Source organism: Perna viridis, chromosome 9 (genome assembly GCF_037379345.1).
Source record: "Perna viridis isolate PV_CMFRI_1.1 ecotype Kerala chromosome 9, ASM3737934v1, whole genome shotgun sequence".
Classification (NCBI taxonomy): domain Eukaryota; kingdom Metazoa; phylum Mollusca; class Bivalvia; order Mytilida; family Mytilidae; genus Perna; species Perna viridis.
This window is the reverse complement of record NC_142453.1, coordinates 3755918-3774824: the sequence shown is the minus strand read 5'-3', so window position 1 is coordinate 3774824 and position 18907 is coordinate 3755918. Positions and strand designations below refer to the sequence as shown.

Here is an 18907-nt window from a genome sequence, read left to right as displayed (position 1 = left end):
TCCAATAACATTTAATTCAAAAGTAACATGTTTTCTGATTGGATACTTTTTTCTATAGATATACAATATATTCTATCCATGTCACTAATATTAAGGATTTACTTGTTATATTCTGATAAATATACATGTGTACAGGCTGCATTATATCTTTGTCTAAAAAACATCACAGCTCCTGGTGCAAACTTGAAACCATTTACTTAGTACATTGTAAATACATGCTTATTTATACAATAGCTGCTTACAGGTAAATAGAGGGCATTATCATGATAAATGGATTGCCCATGGGATAGTTATATTGTCTGAAATGTTGACAATGCTTCTGGTCAATGCTGAGGGCAGTGTCAATCTAGAAGGAAGTATCACTTCTCTGATATGAAATAATTTTTCATAAACCAAAATATAGTCATTACTTAAAAATGAATTTAGAACCAATACATGTACTATCCATTCTTATAAGTACATGTAGTTAAAATTCTCAAATCAAGCTAAGAAATGCTTATCACCATAGCAACACCCATGATGATTTAAGGAAATGTAGGACATTTAAAGAAAATTTCTCATAAACAAATAACCGAGTAATAACTTTGCAGTACAGAAAATTCATTGCTTCATCTACCTAATAGCCATGCAAATCTCTATGTATTAGAATGCTTGACAGCTTGAATCTTTAAAGTGTTTGAATGACATGTTAAAATGATGGAGTGCAAGCAAGAATATTTTTTTTTATATTTCCAACAGGCCTAAACAGAACTAGAAATACTGGTACCAGTCTTGCATTTATATCCCTGAGTGAGTGTACATCAAAACATGGAGGGTACAAAAATTAGTGCATTTTCTTTTTGTCTCTTTATAACCTAACGTTTTGTCAATAATATGAACAAAGACTTATAAAATTAAGCAAACATAACACTATAAGATGACAAACTTTTTCTTAAGAAAATTTAACATTATATCATAAAAAGGTTAGTTTGGTGAGTGTAAAATGAAAGTGAAAGTAGAGAAAATGGCTATTTATAGTTCAACTACTTATCTGTCCAATCTTTGTGGACTAACCCTACTTTTTTTTAGGGAAATCAATTTTTCACATGTCCTTAGATATGCTATATAAGTGAATACATGTGATTTATATACACCCAAAACTTTGTTTGCATAGGGTAAAAAAATATAATAAACAGATACATGTATGCTGAATTACATATTACTGCTGTCTCCTTTTTCAAGAACAATGAAAAAAGGCAACCTTACATATAGTTTATATGACTACAACATTGCTCTATAAAAAAGAAATATTTACATGTGTATATCAGTACTTGGGACCAAATGTACATTGGTATTCCATAAACAGGCAATTCAAATAACACAGTTAATACTTTCAAATTTAAAGTGTATTTCATACAAACTGACTTACAGAATTCTATATAAAGCGACACTTTTTTTAGTTAAAATGGACTCTTCAGTTGGCTTCCACCTACGTCAAGAAGAGTTGGGGAAACTCTGCCAGACCCATGCAAGGTCTGAAAATAGGCAACACCAGCAACAGAGAAGCCAAACTACTAGTAGGATATACTCTGAATTCTTCACTTAGGTTTTCAAATGGCTGCCATCGACGTCTATCGATTTTCCAATACTTAAAACCACCATCTGAGGCCCAACTCATTAAAAAAATACAAATCACCATCAGTTAACAGGTAAATGTTTCATTCATTTACATCCTATGTATTACAATATTCTGCTAAATTCGTGAAACTTTTCAATTTAAATTTTCCTGTTTGATGTTGTTAATCAATTAAATGAAATTCCCTTTATTCTTATACTTTTTATGTACATTTACCCAGTATACTGCATTGCAAAACACTTTAATATATGCAAACCTTAGCATTTTTTTCCAGTTAATACAATTTGTAACCCAAGTCCAATAACAAGTTTTGTTACTACAAATCATATGTGATTAATTTGCAGTTACCGGTACTGCATTCAGTAATTTGAAAAGGTGTTTTTTTATTTATCTCTGACAGGGTGCAATTTAAAATAAATTTCTTATGAGAAGCAAAAATGTCAGACATTTTCAGAAAATGACAATAATAGAAAACAAATAGTGAAGTTTGATGCTTTTATAAAGAAGTTCAAGTAATACATAACACTATATAAATATTAATTCCACAATGAAACATATCTAAACCAAAGTCCTTATATAACAATTCAAATGTATTCTGAACCTTGGTAAACCAAATTCATGTCTAACACATCTAAACAGAACACCAATCTTAACCAAACACCTGTCTAAACTGAACATCTGTCTAAACCAAACACATGTCTAAACTGAACAGCTGTCCAAATCTAACACCTGTCTAAACCTAACACCTATCTAAACTGAACCCTGTCTAAACCAAACACATGTCTAAACTGAACACTGCCTAAACCTAACACCTGTCTAAACTGAACCCTGTCTAAACCAAACACACATCTAAACAGAACACCAGTCTTAACAAAAACCTGTCTAAACTGAACACCTGTCTAAACCAAACACATGTCTAAACTGAACAGCTGTCCAAATCTAACACCTGTCTAAACTAAACCCTGTCTAAACTGAATACCTGTCTAAACCTAACACCTGTCTAAACTGAACCCTGTCTAAACCAAACACACATCTATACTGAACATCAGTCTAAACCAAACAGTTGTTCAAATCTAACACCTGTCGAAACCAAACACGTGTCTTACCGAATACCTGTCTAAACTGAACACCTGTCTAAACCAAACATCTGTCTAAACTGAACAAATTTGAAAGTCTAAAAGGGGTTAAGTTTAGACTGTACTACAATGGGGGAACACATTTCATGAAAAAAGGGGGGATAACACAGCATGTTTGACTAAGGATGTCAATGTACATGTATGAGTAAAAAACACCTGCAAATATTTCAAGATATGTTTGTATGATGTGTTAGGTTCAATCACACTTGAACAATTATCCAGAGGCTAAAAATGACTAGCCAACAGATGGATGAACTATTTCTTCTATTCAATGACATATTAACATAAACTTTTAATCAAATTATTGACTAATCTCTGCTTACAAAATATTTTTTGTCAATTTCATTGAATTTTCAGTATGATTAATGAATCACCATTACAGAACATACCATGAATTATTTATTATAATTGCCCTAAATGTGAAGACTAATGCTCATTTTAAATACTGGTACCTATTTTGTTTGTTTTCTGGTTGGAACCTGATGTTCATCCAGTGCGGGTCCAGGTGCAAAGAATAGGCAAACAGCAGCACTAAGCTTGTCGTAAAAGGCAAATAAATAATGCTCAGAACCCTGGCCGGGGGCTAGGGTGCTCTGCCCACAGAATAATTGGGTTGTGTGCCCCAGGTGGTGGAATGGGGTAACCCTGGCATGCTTCATGCTGGGGTCATCAGGCCATAACACGGAAAACCTGACCATAAACCATAGTGGTGCAACATAGAGAAAAGAAGAAGAAGAAGAAGGAGAAGGCATTGATAAGTTGTACAACTTGTGTCTAATCCAATTGTCTTAGACAATAAAATATGTTTAAATCAGTGGTGCAACATGTCGGGAAAGATGCCATGTTCCTCGCATGTTAAAGAATCCTTATGTGGTGTTCTCCCGGAGTAGGAACCATAGGGCTCCGCCACAGGAGGCTGAATTGCCCGACCCTACCCATCTCTCCCATTTTTCAGTGGCAATCAAAATTTGTCGCCCCATTATCCATGTGACCCATCCCATTTTCATTTTATCATCATTTCACTTTCATTTCATGTTCATTGTATCATCCATTTCATGTTCATTGCCTGAATATAGGTGAAATATTGCTACTCGGGTGTTAAACCCCAACAATCAATCAACCAATCATCCAGTGTGATGTCATATTATACATTAAAAGTTTCTTTTTTTTTTTAGTGTGTGGAAAATTTCACGTTTTTTTCTTCAAAAACAGGGTGAGGTTTTTGGTCGTATTGTAATTTTCACGGCAGACAAACAAAGAAGAATAATCCTATTTTAACTGAATAAATATTTCGCATGATTTAATATTCGCTTTGACCAAGAATATTCAATCACAATGAAAATATCCACTTATACTGTACAATAAAGCTATTTTGCTTTCTTCATTTGTATAAGCTACTGATACAAGTATTCTCACACTCTGATGACAGTTAGAACATGAAGCAGTTTTCTAGGATTTTCAAAAATTTTAGTTTTCCCCACAGGAAAACTCTAAATGACGATTAACATTCCCACACTTGAAGATTGCTTTCCAAACTTAATGAATCCTTTAAAAAATTCAGGTTTTCTACTTCCCAAAGGGAAAGTGGGGCATAATAATCAACTTTCCCACACCAAAATGGCACTTGCACTGGGAAAGTGGAATCCTAGAACACTGTTGAAGACTGGAGAATCATTTGTATTAAAATACCAATGGACAGATCCAATGGAGGTTGGGCCCCATCAATAAAAATAAGTTTTCTTAATACATGTAACACTATCAATGACATTTCGATCTAAAAGGTGAGGAGCTCAGAAAAGAATATTGTTTACTTTATAATCGAGTAAATTCCTTATTTAGTATTGTATTATTAACAAAAATGAATATGATTTTTCATCTCCACTGATTTGGGCCTCCTTTTGTAAATCTGGATCTGTCAACCCTTTTAAAGAAAAAACAAAGTAAAGGTAAAGCAACACAATATCTAGCACTAAAGTTAAATAAAAACAGAGGACAGACCCCATAAAAAATCTAAAAAAAACATGCTTTAATTAATCCTCAGCAAAAAAAATAATTGAAACTTTGTAATTCTAACTATACATGTAAGTCAAAACTAAATTATTGAAACTGCAATTTGAATGTTACATTTTGGTTCGGCTTCATCAAAAATTTAACATAATATAATTACAAATTATGCAAATTTATATTAAAATGACAGTGACACAATGGGTATGTCAAGTGAATTTAAACATCTACATTTAAATTTCAAAAGCTTTACTTCTTCAACAAATTTATTAACTTCTCAATAATAGGCCAATCGGTTTTGACTCATAAGAATACCTGTACATTTGCACTTGTGCCTATAAATAGATTTACATGTATAACCACCCTGATTAACAGCTTGATTTAAAAATACTTATTTATATAAATGACTCAACATGTTCAACAAAGAACATCAAAAAAGCTGTCACATCCTTTCTGAAAGTTTGTGTAGAATTTCTCAGTTTATATGACACATTTCAGAGAAAACAATTGAAGATGTTCTTTAACACTACATCTGTTGAAGACCCAGCTGTGAAGAAGGTTTTTTTGTCTTTTTGAAGTCTTTGATATTGTATTGTGTATAGGGTTCAAAATATAACAGTAGGTAATGACATATCTCTGGGTTCAGCTGACAGATAAATAATGTTACACAGTAGTACATTTGTTACATGTATATTAACTTGAATTCTGTTCATAAGACAGATGATCTCATAAATAGGTCATTAAAATACTACTATGTATACAAAACACTACAACTGTCATTAAACAACATTTTGGGACACCTCATCTCTGTGGTAAGAATACACAGTTGATACTTTTCTCCTCAACACCTTTTACCCCTGACATAGGCCATACAGCAGAAAATTGGGGCTCATCTTCTTTAATTTTTTTCAAGTTCTATTTATATTTTATCTGTATGTAATTCCTTTTTACCTTTTAAATGTGGCTATTGTTATCTTAATCATTCTTCTTATTAAACAAAATCACCCAGTCAGAAAAATTAAAGTTTTTTAATAACAAATTTAGAACCATTAAACAACAGAAAAACAACCATTTAAAAAAAAATTGTATATGTAAAAAGAGTTGAATAACTATAGTCTGAATTCTATTTTATAAGCATTATTAGAGTCATGTTTTTCCCTATATGAAACTACAAATGTACATGATAAAGCTTAACAGCTTAACGTAGCCATTATGTCCCCAGCAGTGTCAAAATAATTGAAGCATTTAAAAAATACATGCAATTGTTGAAGCATAAAAACAGGACCATGCAGAGACATCAGAATCAAAAGACAAAACATGAAAACAGGAAAAGAATCTACATGGGGGGTCCTGACAAGAAATGGTATTCAATGCATTTATCATTATTTACTCAATTTTGGATAAATTTTGCACAAAATAAACAAATTTTCCAAAAGAACAGGCCAAACCGTCCCTTGACTCACTTATGCTAAAAAACAGTTGTATATCATGGATGAATAAGATCAGAGATAATCAAATGTCCCATATGGAAAAAATATAAATCCATACTACCCATTAGAAATAACTGATGTTCATAAATTTTAACCATAATTTTCAATAATTTGTATTAATAATTACAGAATATTGTAGCCGCAACAGATGGACAAAACGAGATCTGGTTCTGATATTGATTAAAAACATTAAAGAAACTTATCAGTCCTTCTAAGGCATGCACATTATACATTTGTAATGTCTCTGCCTTTTTTGTCAGTGTGAAAGTTTCCAATTGTGCCAAGAAATTATATAAAAAAAAATACCCTAGAAACCATTTTTGAGTAGCAGAGGTACAGTTAAACCTGTTTAAACCAAACCTCTTTGGACTTGTATAATTGGTTTGGTTTAGACAGGTGCTTGCTTTTCCAAGGTTCAAAGTACATTTTAACAGATATGAAGAGACCTGAGTAAGTGTCTGACTTAGACTGTAATACATCCCCCCCCCCAAGATGGGTGTATAATAAAGTAAAATCTGCAATTCAGAGGTAATTTTATACTAGAATCCCTTAAAAACTGAAATGAACCAGGATTTTTCAAATGAAAGAACTTCATTTGCATGTAAATGTACTAACTTGTATATTTAAATACTTTGTATGCAGTTAATTCAGAGATGTTTCCACTTGTTCAAATTAAGAAATCACTAAAGTTTTAAGTACCAGTCCACATAAAATTCAGACACTGCAAATGGTTAAGTGATTCATGGTGGAGAAAAATCAACAAACAATGCTTTTTCAGTTTACGTATGCTAAACTTTCACATAACAACTACCTTTTCTGCATACAGATCTGCACTTTTTAGCAAATCATACATTCATCATCTAAAGCAAGCCAAATCAAGAAAAATAACTCTTCCAAAGTGCAAATTTCGTGTTCAATCTCAATTCTATCTCAAAAGTGCAACAAATAAATGAAAAACTATGACTGGTTATGTGATCAGTAACTGTTTATGAATGAGAAATAAAACTGAATTTGGTAGTTTTTTGACATGCATGATTACCTTCTGTCTGATTTTTAGAAAGGCTGCTACTTAAACATTAAAATTCTAACTATATGTTTTTTTCAAGGGTAATTCTTACCCTTTATTTTTGAACTGCTAGCATGAACATTGTATTAGATAAAATATATTCAACTGAGCCAGTCTGCTTCTAATTGATAAATATCACCAGATTCAGATGACCAACATGGAAACACATGACAGATTATTTCACAGCAGGTAATTTTAACAAAAAGGAAATTCCCGTAACATATGGCGGTACTGAAGAGAAAAGATTTTCTTATTCAGTACAGGAAGGAAGTTTTTAAAATGTAAAAATATTAAAAGGAGCATCTTTGTTCAAAGTCTCCAGAGCGCATTCAGTACATACAGATCTACAGTGTTGAACTTTACACTTAAACACAGTATCAATTTTAAAGTGCAAAAAAATTCACAACACTGTTACAAATAACTTACTTACTGCCTATATGTTAAAGTATTAATAAGACCTTTTGAAAGTGCATTCTCTGCACTATTTTAACACAAATTGAATCATCTCAGTTGACTAACTCAATAAAGCAGTTTAATGTTCTTTAAACCATCAACCTGTCAAGTTTCATCTTTCTCTGCATGTAAATTCCACACCCATTAGCACTGAACAAGGACTTGATTAAAATTGGTTAATGTGGAGTCTAATGCAACACCCTTTTTGTGTTTCCCTACACCAAACAGTCGATAAAGATCTTAAAGCTGATTATGTGATAATAGACTGTAGTATTGAATTCAATGTACTTGGAATTGACTTGAAATTTTCCTTTCAAAGTGTCTGATTTCTGTCCTTCTTTTAAAAAGTGCCCAATTCATTTTACAATGGGCAACTGCTATCTTCTGTTGTAATCATTAGCAAAAAAAATTGTATCCACTGGTTGCTTCATGGACGCTTAGCAAATGGGTCCATGCCAATCTAAAATCTTGAGTATTAAAAGTTTTTTTCTGATTTTATCAACTGCTGCTTGTAGTTTGATACTTTACAAATGTTATTATACTTAACAGTTTCTGAAGAATTGCCCTAAAAACTTCAGACAGAAAGCCTGAAGTTTAATTATTTTCATTTCAAAGCTTTTTTTTAGCAAGAAATATCTTACCTCATGCACAATTATGATCTTCAACCTTTGTATACAAACTTTGAAAGTTTCAGCAATATTTCTCAGAAAGTTGAGGAGGTGCACTTTCAAAGTACAGACAGACAGATGAATGAATGGAAAACAGGATTCCTATTCTCAAAACTTTCTTAGTTGTTGTTATGGAAAGTTATCAAAAAATTGGGAAATTATATTAAATCAATAGCAATGAAGAATTCAATGCAATTACATGTATGACAAAGTTACAATTACATGTATGACAAAGTCATTAATACAAAGTGATTTACAGCAGATTAGTAATAAAATGTATTCTTTTGTATTGGTTTTAGGTTGAGTTCAATTATTGATTTGGTTGTCACTAGTATAAGCTATAAGTTACTTAATATAACTTTGTTATAGAAACTTGTCCTTTATGTTTACATCCTAATAAATCAGTACACAAAAAGGTACAAATATTTTAAAGGAAAAAATAGGGATTTAATGGCAAATTATACATCACATTGCAAAACATTTTTGGGGGTAAATACAAAATAAAATGGTTTTTGGGTAAATAACCAATCAAACTGAATTCCTGTCTCAATCTGTATTTCATGATTAACTACATGTATATAGAGCATGAAAAAGATCCTTCAATATCTTCTAAAGTTATCACCTGGAAAACGTTTCTGGGTGGACAAATGAAGAGACAGAAGGACAAATGGACGCACACACAACTATTCAAGGTGTCCCTTAACACCTTATCACATCATGTGGGGGTCTGAAAAGGATGATGGATAAAGCAAACCTGTTAAGAGACAGAATAATACAGAAATGTGTTTCTGAGGAAACCAACTAATAACATCACCAGAGTGTCTCTCAGATGGACTCTGGACGGTAAAAGGAAACAGGGTCCAAAGACCATACGGATCGGTACGGTTCTGGCAGAAATGAAAGATGTGGGAATGACCTGGGGTGAGATGGAAAAGAAAGCAAAGGCTAGACCTCCAGGTGCAACAAGGACTACACTGTAGATGCATTGTGTAGGTACAATGTAGGTACATTGTATGTGCATAAATGTACATCTAAATTAGACAATTCTATCATGTATTGCTGCATTGTGAAATACAGTTTACTGATACTTACATACAAACAATTACAATGTCAACTAAACATGTTATTTTTTTTTCAAAACAAAGTCAAAAATATTTAATTGATTACAAACGACCTGATTCAACCATTAAATGGAAATGAAGTAGTATTAGTACTGTGTCAAACTCTGTAAAATCCATTATACATCACTTTATAATAGCTGAAGTAAACCAGACAGAGTACTTCCATTTTACAACAGTGGAATGAGACGTCTCCAACAGGTCAGATGAACATAATAACGTTTTGCTCAAATTAAACATGTAAGCATGTGATCAATTGATACTGCATCATATATAAATACTTATATTAATACTGCATCATATGTAAATACTTAAATTAAAAGCGAAAGAAGTATATTTCCTTATCCTCTCTATCCCAGCAGATAGCCCTTGTCTCCCTTATTCTCCCTCTACTACCAACATGTGCCTTACCATATGCTGGTAATAAGTGAATATTGATAAGGACTAGCAGAAAAATGTATGTTTGTTTGTTTGTATACATTTTCACTATGGTGGGGTTTTTATGTTCTTGACATATTCATCATACATACATGTATGTGACAAAATTGGCACCTGGCAAATTTTCTGGTGACAGAATTCTGGAAGCCAGAGCAGCCCCTGCAGCTTGTCACTAATTTCATACACAAATCATATGGGACCTATGGAAATCACAAGGGGGAGTCTTTGAAAGTGCTAACAAATCTATTTGCATGTATAATAAGATTATTCAACTTGTGGCTAATTTTCATCATATTATCAAACTATGTTTATCTTTAATCCATGCTACAGGCAAAAATCTTACTCTAAATAAACATATCGGGTATTATATCAATGACTGATAGAAAACCCAAACTATTTGGCATAATCAATATTTTCTTAAAAAATACTAACACATTTACAGATACAATGTACATATACATGTATGATTTAAAATGGACATTTTATATTTCTTGGGACCTGTATGATGAAGAAATTCTCCCAAAACCTGCCAGTAGCATTTAAATCAGAGACTTACCTAAAGCTTCCGTATACAATCAGTAGAATGGAAATGACAAATGTTGACACTCTAGAGGAATCCATGATGGACAGAGTACTAAAAATAAAATAAGTATTTCACAAATCAAGAGATTGTCCTGCTAATACAGGTACATGTACATGCTGTAAAAAATATCATATCAGTATTATGTTTTAAAAAAATGACTTTTTGCTTTAAAAGAGATGAAAATCAGGCACGGAATAATAAACAACTTTAGGGGAAAAAATATGTCTGCTACCATATTCATCTATGCCTACCCTTAACATGTTAAGGCCATTGTGGCTAAAGCACTGTCATTATCATGATTGTATGTATCTCCATGAACTCAATGTCAAATGTTTTGGAAAAATAAACTAATATCCCTACTTACCAATCCTATTTTTTCTTGCTGGTAGCAGGAAACAAGATTATTATTTTTATGGCCTTAAGAATATCTTAAAGAGATATGAAGACTTACGAGACAGATGCTGCTTCTGCTATTTGTTCCTCTGGCATGATTTGTGGTGGCATTATGGCAGTTAATTCTAAGGTCTCACCTCTGAAACAACAAAATATTATTACAGCTTAGGGTTCAGAGGTCAACTCTGAAATAATGAAATATCATAATCATCCATGCTAAGGGTTCAAATGTTAGAGTATACATGTATATGCAAACCACAGATCAGAAGTACCAGTATTTGGCACAAAGGACATGAGAAAATTCATTTGTTTTATGTAAACAGCCTGTGTAACCTCTACATGTACTTTCTTATTGCAGGGGTACATGTACATGCACCTCACTGTATTCACATATAATTGACAATAAACCTCTTGAATGATTCACACAGGTGTAACAAACTTCATTCCACTTCTTCCTGACCTCTCCCCACGTCTCCTAGTGCTTATCTTTGTGAAAGATGTCACTTCTCCCTGTTTTTCTCAAGTTTTGTAGCCAGAAACCTGGTTTTGTTTCCATTTCATGGAAAATTGAATAATATTACTTGCAACATGATCAAGTTTGCCATAAATTCTCTGTCATTTGAAGCATGTATTCATGCCTAATAACTCACACAAATGTAGGGTTTTCGTCCTATTAAAGCATATGTTTTTTTTGTCATGTACATGTACATGTACAAAAATGTATGTACAGTCAATAAGACTGTAGGAGTTTATAAAGAAGTTAAAAAGTATCTTAAGTACAATTCATATTCCGATCCTCAAAAATTCATTAAAGATGCACATACACGTACATGTATATTGTACATGTATACAGTTACTGTATTGGTTCAAGAGTGATATACATGTATAAATGTATATGTAGAACCTTGTTTGTTAATAACATTATAATAGTTATTATCAGTTTTTGTAGGAGAGGATGATCTAAAATTCAATGCTAGAAGAAAGGTATTCAAAAGTACAGTTGGTCCTTGGAAACTTTGACACATGAACCTATATTACTGTAACCTGTAGGTTAACAAATTGGCCTGTTGGCAATAGTCTCTGCCAGTTGTACTAATGTTAATATAAAATTCAGTTCTTGTATATACATATATGTTGCTTTATTTGTACATGAACCATAACACTCTTGAAATTTAAGATTTGGTTCAATTCTAAACAGTACAGTACTACATGTGCTTGTATTTATAATAATATGTCAACCAAGGATCTACTGTAGATCAAACACACTGCCATAGGAAGTTATTGGATCTCATTCAATGTCCTTGCTACATATACATTGTGCAGTAGATAGAATTGAAGAGCTGGCACCCCAGCCCTCCAAGATCTGTACACCTCTGGTCTCTTCAAGTGTCCTTGTGGCCTTCTCTATGATTTCTTCGTAAGTGCCTTGATGAAATTATAAACTTGATTAACTACATGCAGTCACCCAAAAGCCATCTCTTTATGAAATAAGCATTTTCAAAATACTGTGAAAGTACTTTAATTTGTGGATGCTAATTTTTGTGGTTTAGGGAAAAAAATGCCAGTTCTTGATTCTTGGATTTATTGATTTGACAACTCTATCATAAAATGGAAAATTCTAATTTCATTGGGAACCAAATTTCATGGCTTGTAAAACACACGAAAACCACAAAAACTGGTTCCTGACAAACAATAGTACTTCTATCTTTCCTTTCAGTTCCATATACTACATTAAGATGTACAACTTGACAAATCTAAATGTCAGTCAGTCTACTGTATGTCTGATAAATTATGTACTGTAACACCATCCTTTAACTCCCCTACTATTTTCCTAGTTCTATCTAGAACACTGACATTGCACTCCCCAACCCCTTAGGGTTACAAATGTAAGTTGGGGGCTGTTGTGTCCTTCACAAAGGCATGATAATGGAATTTACACTTACAGTACTCACATGAAAATCTCAACTTGTCTGCAGTGACTGAAAGAGAATAGTTTATATATACATTTGTACATACATGTACAACCAGTACATGTGCATGTACAATAAACTTTAACCTCTTGTCTTAACCAATGCTGAAGTTAGAACAATAGTCTTCACAGCCTATTAAATAGAATACAGAAGAATTGTAACATAGAGTCTACAATACAAACAAAGAACTTCATAGACAACTGTTACACATTTTTTTTTGTCACAAAGCATTAAAAATAAATATGTTTAACATTAAAACCACCTGACACATCTACATTGCAATGTAGTGTTTTAGTGTCTAGGATCATGCCAAACAATAGGGTATATACAAAAATGTAAGTCTTGTCAAATGACTCAGTGGTTTCATGAGAATGGGTCCTCATCTACCGTTCAAAGGCATTTAGATTTGTCATCATTATAGCACTGAGTTCAACATAAAAAGCAAAATATATTTCTATGTAAAAATACTGATAAAAAAATGACAAATATCTAGTTCTACAGGATAAAAATGTTAAGAAAAGTTTAAGGTCTGAAGAACGTCAACAAAGCAATAATCTTATTTTTGCAATATTTATGTACATCTCTGTTTTGTTTTGCTGCAGGTTGCAAGGGAAATATGGGTTCAACACTAAAACATTCTCAAACCTTAGTCCATGTCATGACCGGCAATCTAGCACATTGCTTAAAAAATAAACATTGGGAACATATCTTGCAGGATGCACGCCAAGCAACTTGCGAGTTTCAGCACCTTTGGTGCTTTGATTTTTAACAATATGGGGAAACTTCTCACAGTCTTACTTCGTCAGTTTTTCTACAAGACCAATATTTACAGATGCATCACTCCAAATAAATTTTGTGTTTAATATTTCACTAATCCTGCTAGTTAAAATTGGGCAGGTTACGGACATGATGAAGCAAGGAATAATTTTACTACAGTTACCATTATCAATATACATGTAATTGCAAGTAAATTCAAAAACTGCCATCTAAAGAAAATAAATTTATGACAGATAAGGTATAGTTTGAACAATGTACACAATCATATGTACATGTATACATGTATGTACATAGTACTTTTAAACTGAGGGAAAATACAGGAGAGCACCAAAAAGGAGAGAACACATAAAGCACCTCTTAATTTTGTCTAGTTACATAGTGATGAACTGCCAGACAAGTTTTATACACACTATAAGTATCCTACATTTATCACCATTAACTGGCATTAAAAACTGCATCAGTACATAACCATAAGAAGTACATTGTATAATATACCTTAGGGAAGGGTGTCCCCTTTTCTCAACACCAAGGTCTAGGTATTTTCTAAGCAACATATATTTGTATAACAATTTTCAATAATTATGATTTAATACCTGGTGATTTGCTTCTCCAAAACCACGAAACAAATGAGCAATTCAAAGAAGATTCCGCTAGCACATATCCAAGGTGTAAAGGAGTAAAATTGCCATATTTTCACTGTGCTAAGAAATGATAAATAAACTTCGTCCACTTAAACGAATGCCATATAGATGTAAAAACACATGCATTTAGATTATAGTATAAATAATACACTGGTAGTGTAAAATAATGAAATTTCTTGTCGGGCTTCAGTATATCCCCAAATCACTTGGTGTCTTCTAATCCCTTTTGTTTATTTTCATTTTGACCGACGCACTACTCGAATTTAAATGCTTACATGCAATGTAGTCCAAAATTTGTTAAATTGGTCCAAGTAAGCCATCAACATCAAATCAAAGACATTAAAAAACATAAAATGCAAAACTTTTAATCCATAATTTTCATGCAGTTTATCTATTTTTAAAAAAGATATATCAAACGCGTAATAATATTATAAATAATGAAAAAAATATTAAAAGGGAAGTAACTCATCTTGTAAAACCGCGCGCTTTTATGAACAGGTGCGTGTGAGTGGCCCGAGTAAGTTAAATTACTCTAATTAACAATGAGCGAAAAGTCTTAACTATTGTCAAAAGATCATTAGCATCAAAGGGAATACCAAGACTCCTCAGATTAAATGCATAATTAGAAGAGTTCATGGATTAAAATAAATACCAGCTAGCGGCACAAAGAAAGGAATCTATATTCAACTCCTTGGAGTAATCAAAAGACAAGGGACAAGATTATAGCTAAAATCAAAAGAATGTAATACAGGGACAAAGACTATACATGGAAAACACACACACACACACAAAACATTACATAACAAAAAAAAATACATACAAAGTAACGAAAGTAAATGAGCAACTCGGACTCTACTGGCGGCATGGACCAAGTGCACTAGTAGGATAAGCGTCCTCTGCTTTTCTAGAAACACCCGCCGAGTTGCTCATAAAAAGTCAAGTCCAGGACGAAAGAGGAAAGGAAAACTATGACGCGTTGAACAAATGCGTTGTCATGGTGCAAATGGATATATACACCGTAACGATCAATGAGTTCATGATGACGACCATAAAACTTCTGTTGTGATGACTTCAATCTTGTAGCAACATAACCCTGTTCCAGAATCCTATTTAAAGAAGTCTAGCGCGATACAAAAAGTTTGTGTGGGACGGCAAGCCCTGGCATAACGTACGAGTTCTGATATGATAACTCCATACGCAGGAGAGGGATGTTGCCACATATGAAAGGAAAGTTGACAATACGGAGTGAAAAATCATCGCGATTGTCGTATAGTTTTGTCATTTTTTCAAGTTTTCCTATAACATCGATCTCTAAGTGTAGGTCAAGATATGAGGCTGACTTCAGTGTCGGCAGTAGCCTTTATCTGGAGAAGTCACGATTCGTTCAAAGACGTTGGCTTTAAATTGCCTGGAACTGCCTTAGATAAACTTTTGTTTTCAAGATAAAACTCGTAGTATTATGACAAGTCGCAAAAAACATAATTCTTAGCGAATGAAATATTCACAACGGATTATCCCTTCATATCACGGGTTGGGCGGGGGTACTTAACAGGTTTTACACCCCATTCATATATTAAGCCAATAAAAACTGACGCGCATGCATTTATACAACCCATTCATATATGCATATATTGGTATTTATCTATATCATATATTTAGATAAAAATATACCTTAATTTTTTTTTATTTTAACCCTACTTCAAGTATAGTCTCTGAAGGGGTGCGACATAGGGTAGGCAATATAGGGTTTAAACAAACACTTATAATGCATATACAAAAATGTTATATTTTAATCTAAATATATGATATAAATATTTGTTTCAACCCTATATCGTTTACCCTACATCGCATACCCTATATCACACCTCTATACCTATATCGCATACCCTATACCACCCCCTATACCTATATCGCAACCCTTCTCGGACCATACTTGAAGTATAATTGAAATATTCGATATAATGAACATGACATGTCAGAATCTGTATCACATGTGGTATCAAACCTTGACCTATATCGGGCCCATGGGGAGATATAGGAGTCTCGGGTTGGTACCACATGTGATACAGATTTTGACATCTAATATTCAGTATGTATCACAGCAACATACAGTGCCATAGTATTCAATCTAATCAAAATTATACATTGAATGAATGTGGCCTACAATACATATGGCTCTATCAATTTGTCCACAATGGTAAATGGCTAAAAAGCACTGTTGAAATAAATCTTCATGACCAATTCATCCAAAATTAGTATTCAAATATTGAAAATGATGCTAAAATATTAAATTACGGACTATTAAAAAGATCATGGTATTGAAAAATAGTTTGATATACTTAATGATAAAGATATTGCAACGTTATGTAATTTTCGACTCATAAATCATAAACTTCCTGTTGAAAGTAGGAGATGGAAAAACATCAAGAGATAACAGAATCCGCCCTTTTTTGCGGGGTGGTTATATAGGTGATGAATATCATTATATACTAAAATGCATGTCCTTCATGATGGAAAGAAAAATATATATAGATCAGAAGTTTTTAGTGAATTGCAATGTTTTAAAGTTCAATAAACTAATGAATACCACAAAAATGTCTGCACTCCGCAAGTTGGGTCAATTTATCAGAATTATCAATAAGAAAATGGATTCTCTCATTTAGCCATTTACTCATCACCCTCATTTTATTCATCTTTTTATATGCTACTTTGTATTTATCTCTCTTACTTTTTTGTTAGTTTGTCATTTATACTTAAAACTTTGTTCCTCAATGTATTTATCTTTCTTACTTTTTTGTCTGTTGGCTATTTGTACTTCAATCTTTGTTCCTCAACAACTGTACATTAATGTTGAAAAATATGCATGTTTCTACATAGGTTTAGCAGAAATAAAGTATATAGTCACTGCATGTAGGATATAACAACGCCCCATTCTACTTTCTGTTCAGCAGATGACCTTTTCAGAATCCTCGGATTTTTCTTTGAATAATGCTTCCAAAATCAGGAAAGATGGAATGTGGTTGGCTGATCAGAAGGGTAATCAGAACAGAATGTATAATAGACCCTACATGCAGTGACTGAATGGAACATTTGATAGGTCTAATTCTCATTAGATTGCATTGTATTTAAAGAAATATCATGTCAGATATAATTAGGATTTATTATTGGATTTCAGCTGTAAAGGTATCAATCTGGCATCTATTGAAGTGTTAATCTTTATTTACTTTGATGATTTTAATGATGATTTAATTAATTGTAGTCAAATCAATAATCATGTGTAAATATGTATCATACTGAAATATTTCATTTTTACCCCTATCACAAACTGCAACCAAAGCGACTTTGTCCTTCTTATACATCGCTTATCTTTAAAAAGTAGACCGATGATGACCGCACAATTGTATCTACCCACTGAAATTAAGTTACCCCCACGTGCTTCCTATATTCACAGATTGTATAAAATCCCTTTGTATTTGTAGAAAGATGATTGGAAGATCAACACGCAATATTCTTTTCTATAACTGATAGCCTTCCAATTATCTCTCTACACTAGAACTTTTGTTATACTGAGCCTATATAAATATCTGAGAAGAAGTACTGATCGAGGAATATATAATACGTCAAGGCAATATTTATTGAGCGTCCCAAATATGTACAGAAGATTTCGTAACAAGAAACTGAAATTCCGAAACCGATGAATTTTAGTAGATCTGGACAAATATTTTGGGTTTTATCACGGCAGATTGGGGGTGGGGCACGTGAGCGGAAGTTTCTTTCTAGCATACTATAAAGTAGTATTTTCGTGCGTTAATGTGTGTTTCAAGTAGACCTCAATAAATGTATGTATGAGCAAATCCTGGGAAGGATCTAAAATCATTTATATTAATCGTAAGTATGTTGTTTTAAGCAAAATTCAGACACTGCCTATGGTACAGGTGATTCATGGTGTAGAAAAAGGAACCCAACAAACAAACAATGCTTATTTGAATTAAACTGTAGACATTATGTGTTAGGCACATTGCACTACTATTAAGTCGATCTTAAGTGCGTAAGGTTTCGCTCTTAATGAGATCTTTAAAGGTTCTATTTGAGTGTACACTTTTTCTATACTATATTGAAAATTTTCAGTTGCATTTATGTAGGATTTTGTTCCTAGTAGGTTGGTTGCTTTAAACATTTCGCCCTTGTAAATTGTTAAATATAAGAAATTTACCGAGGAAAAAAAAAAGAAAAAAGTAGTTCATGTCCATTATTAGCAATATTGAAACTTTTAATGCATACAGTAATATTGTGCTTATTGGGAATTTTTCAAAAATAAAAGTTAATAAGTTCATACGCTCGTATGTCGCATATTTCAGGGATAGGGACTGTCCCAATTACATTTGAATTCATTAGTATTAAGAATTGATTTTAAAATATATAAGAATTAAGTTCTCTTTGCTCGAAAGTGGAATAGCATATCTTCTTTTTTTCAGTTCAAAGTAGACGTTTTCAGCTGCCTTAATTAGTTCATGACTGACGATGTTAATATAAATACTTGTTATGATAAGTACAC

At 32.7% G+C, this 18907-nt stretch overlaps 1 protein-coding gene across 4 annotated transcripts in view; it reads right to left on the bottom strand.

The window, feature by feature from the left end:
- The window catches only part of LOC148606161 (signal peptide peptidase-like), a 43161-nt gene extending 28550 nt beyond the window's left edge, over nucleotides 1–14611 (bottom strand). The window contains exons 1-4 of one of the 4 annotated variants that reach the window (XM_088543430.1): nucleotides 14305–14611; nucleotides 12908–12943; nucleotides 11023–11103; nucleotides 10545–10622 (exon numbers count right to left, since the gene is read on the bottom strand). In XM_088543430.1, the coding sequence (XP_088399556.1) occupies nucleotides 10545–10622; nucleotides 11023–11075 (131 nt within the window). In that variant the 5' untranslated portion in view covers nucleotides 11076–11103; nucleotides 12908–12943; nucleotides 14305–14611. Of the gene's footprint in view, nucleotides 1–10544; nucleotides 10623–11022; nucleotides 11104–12907; nucleotides 13067–14304 lie in introns of all 4 variants that reach the window. The other 3 variants (XM_088543429.1, XM_088543426.1, XM_088543427.1) reach the window with 3 other exon arrangements.
- Between the last annotated feature and the right edge of the window lie 4296 nt (nucleotides 14612–18907).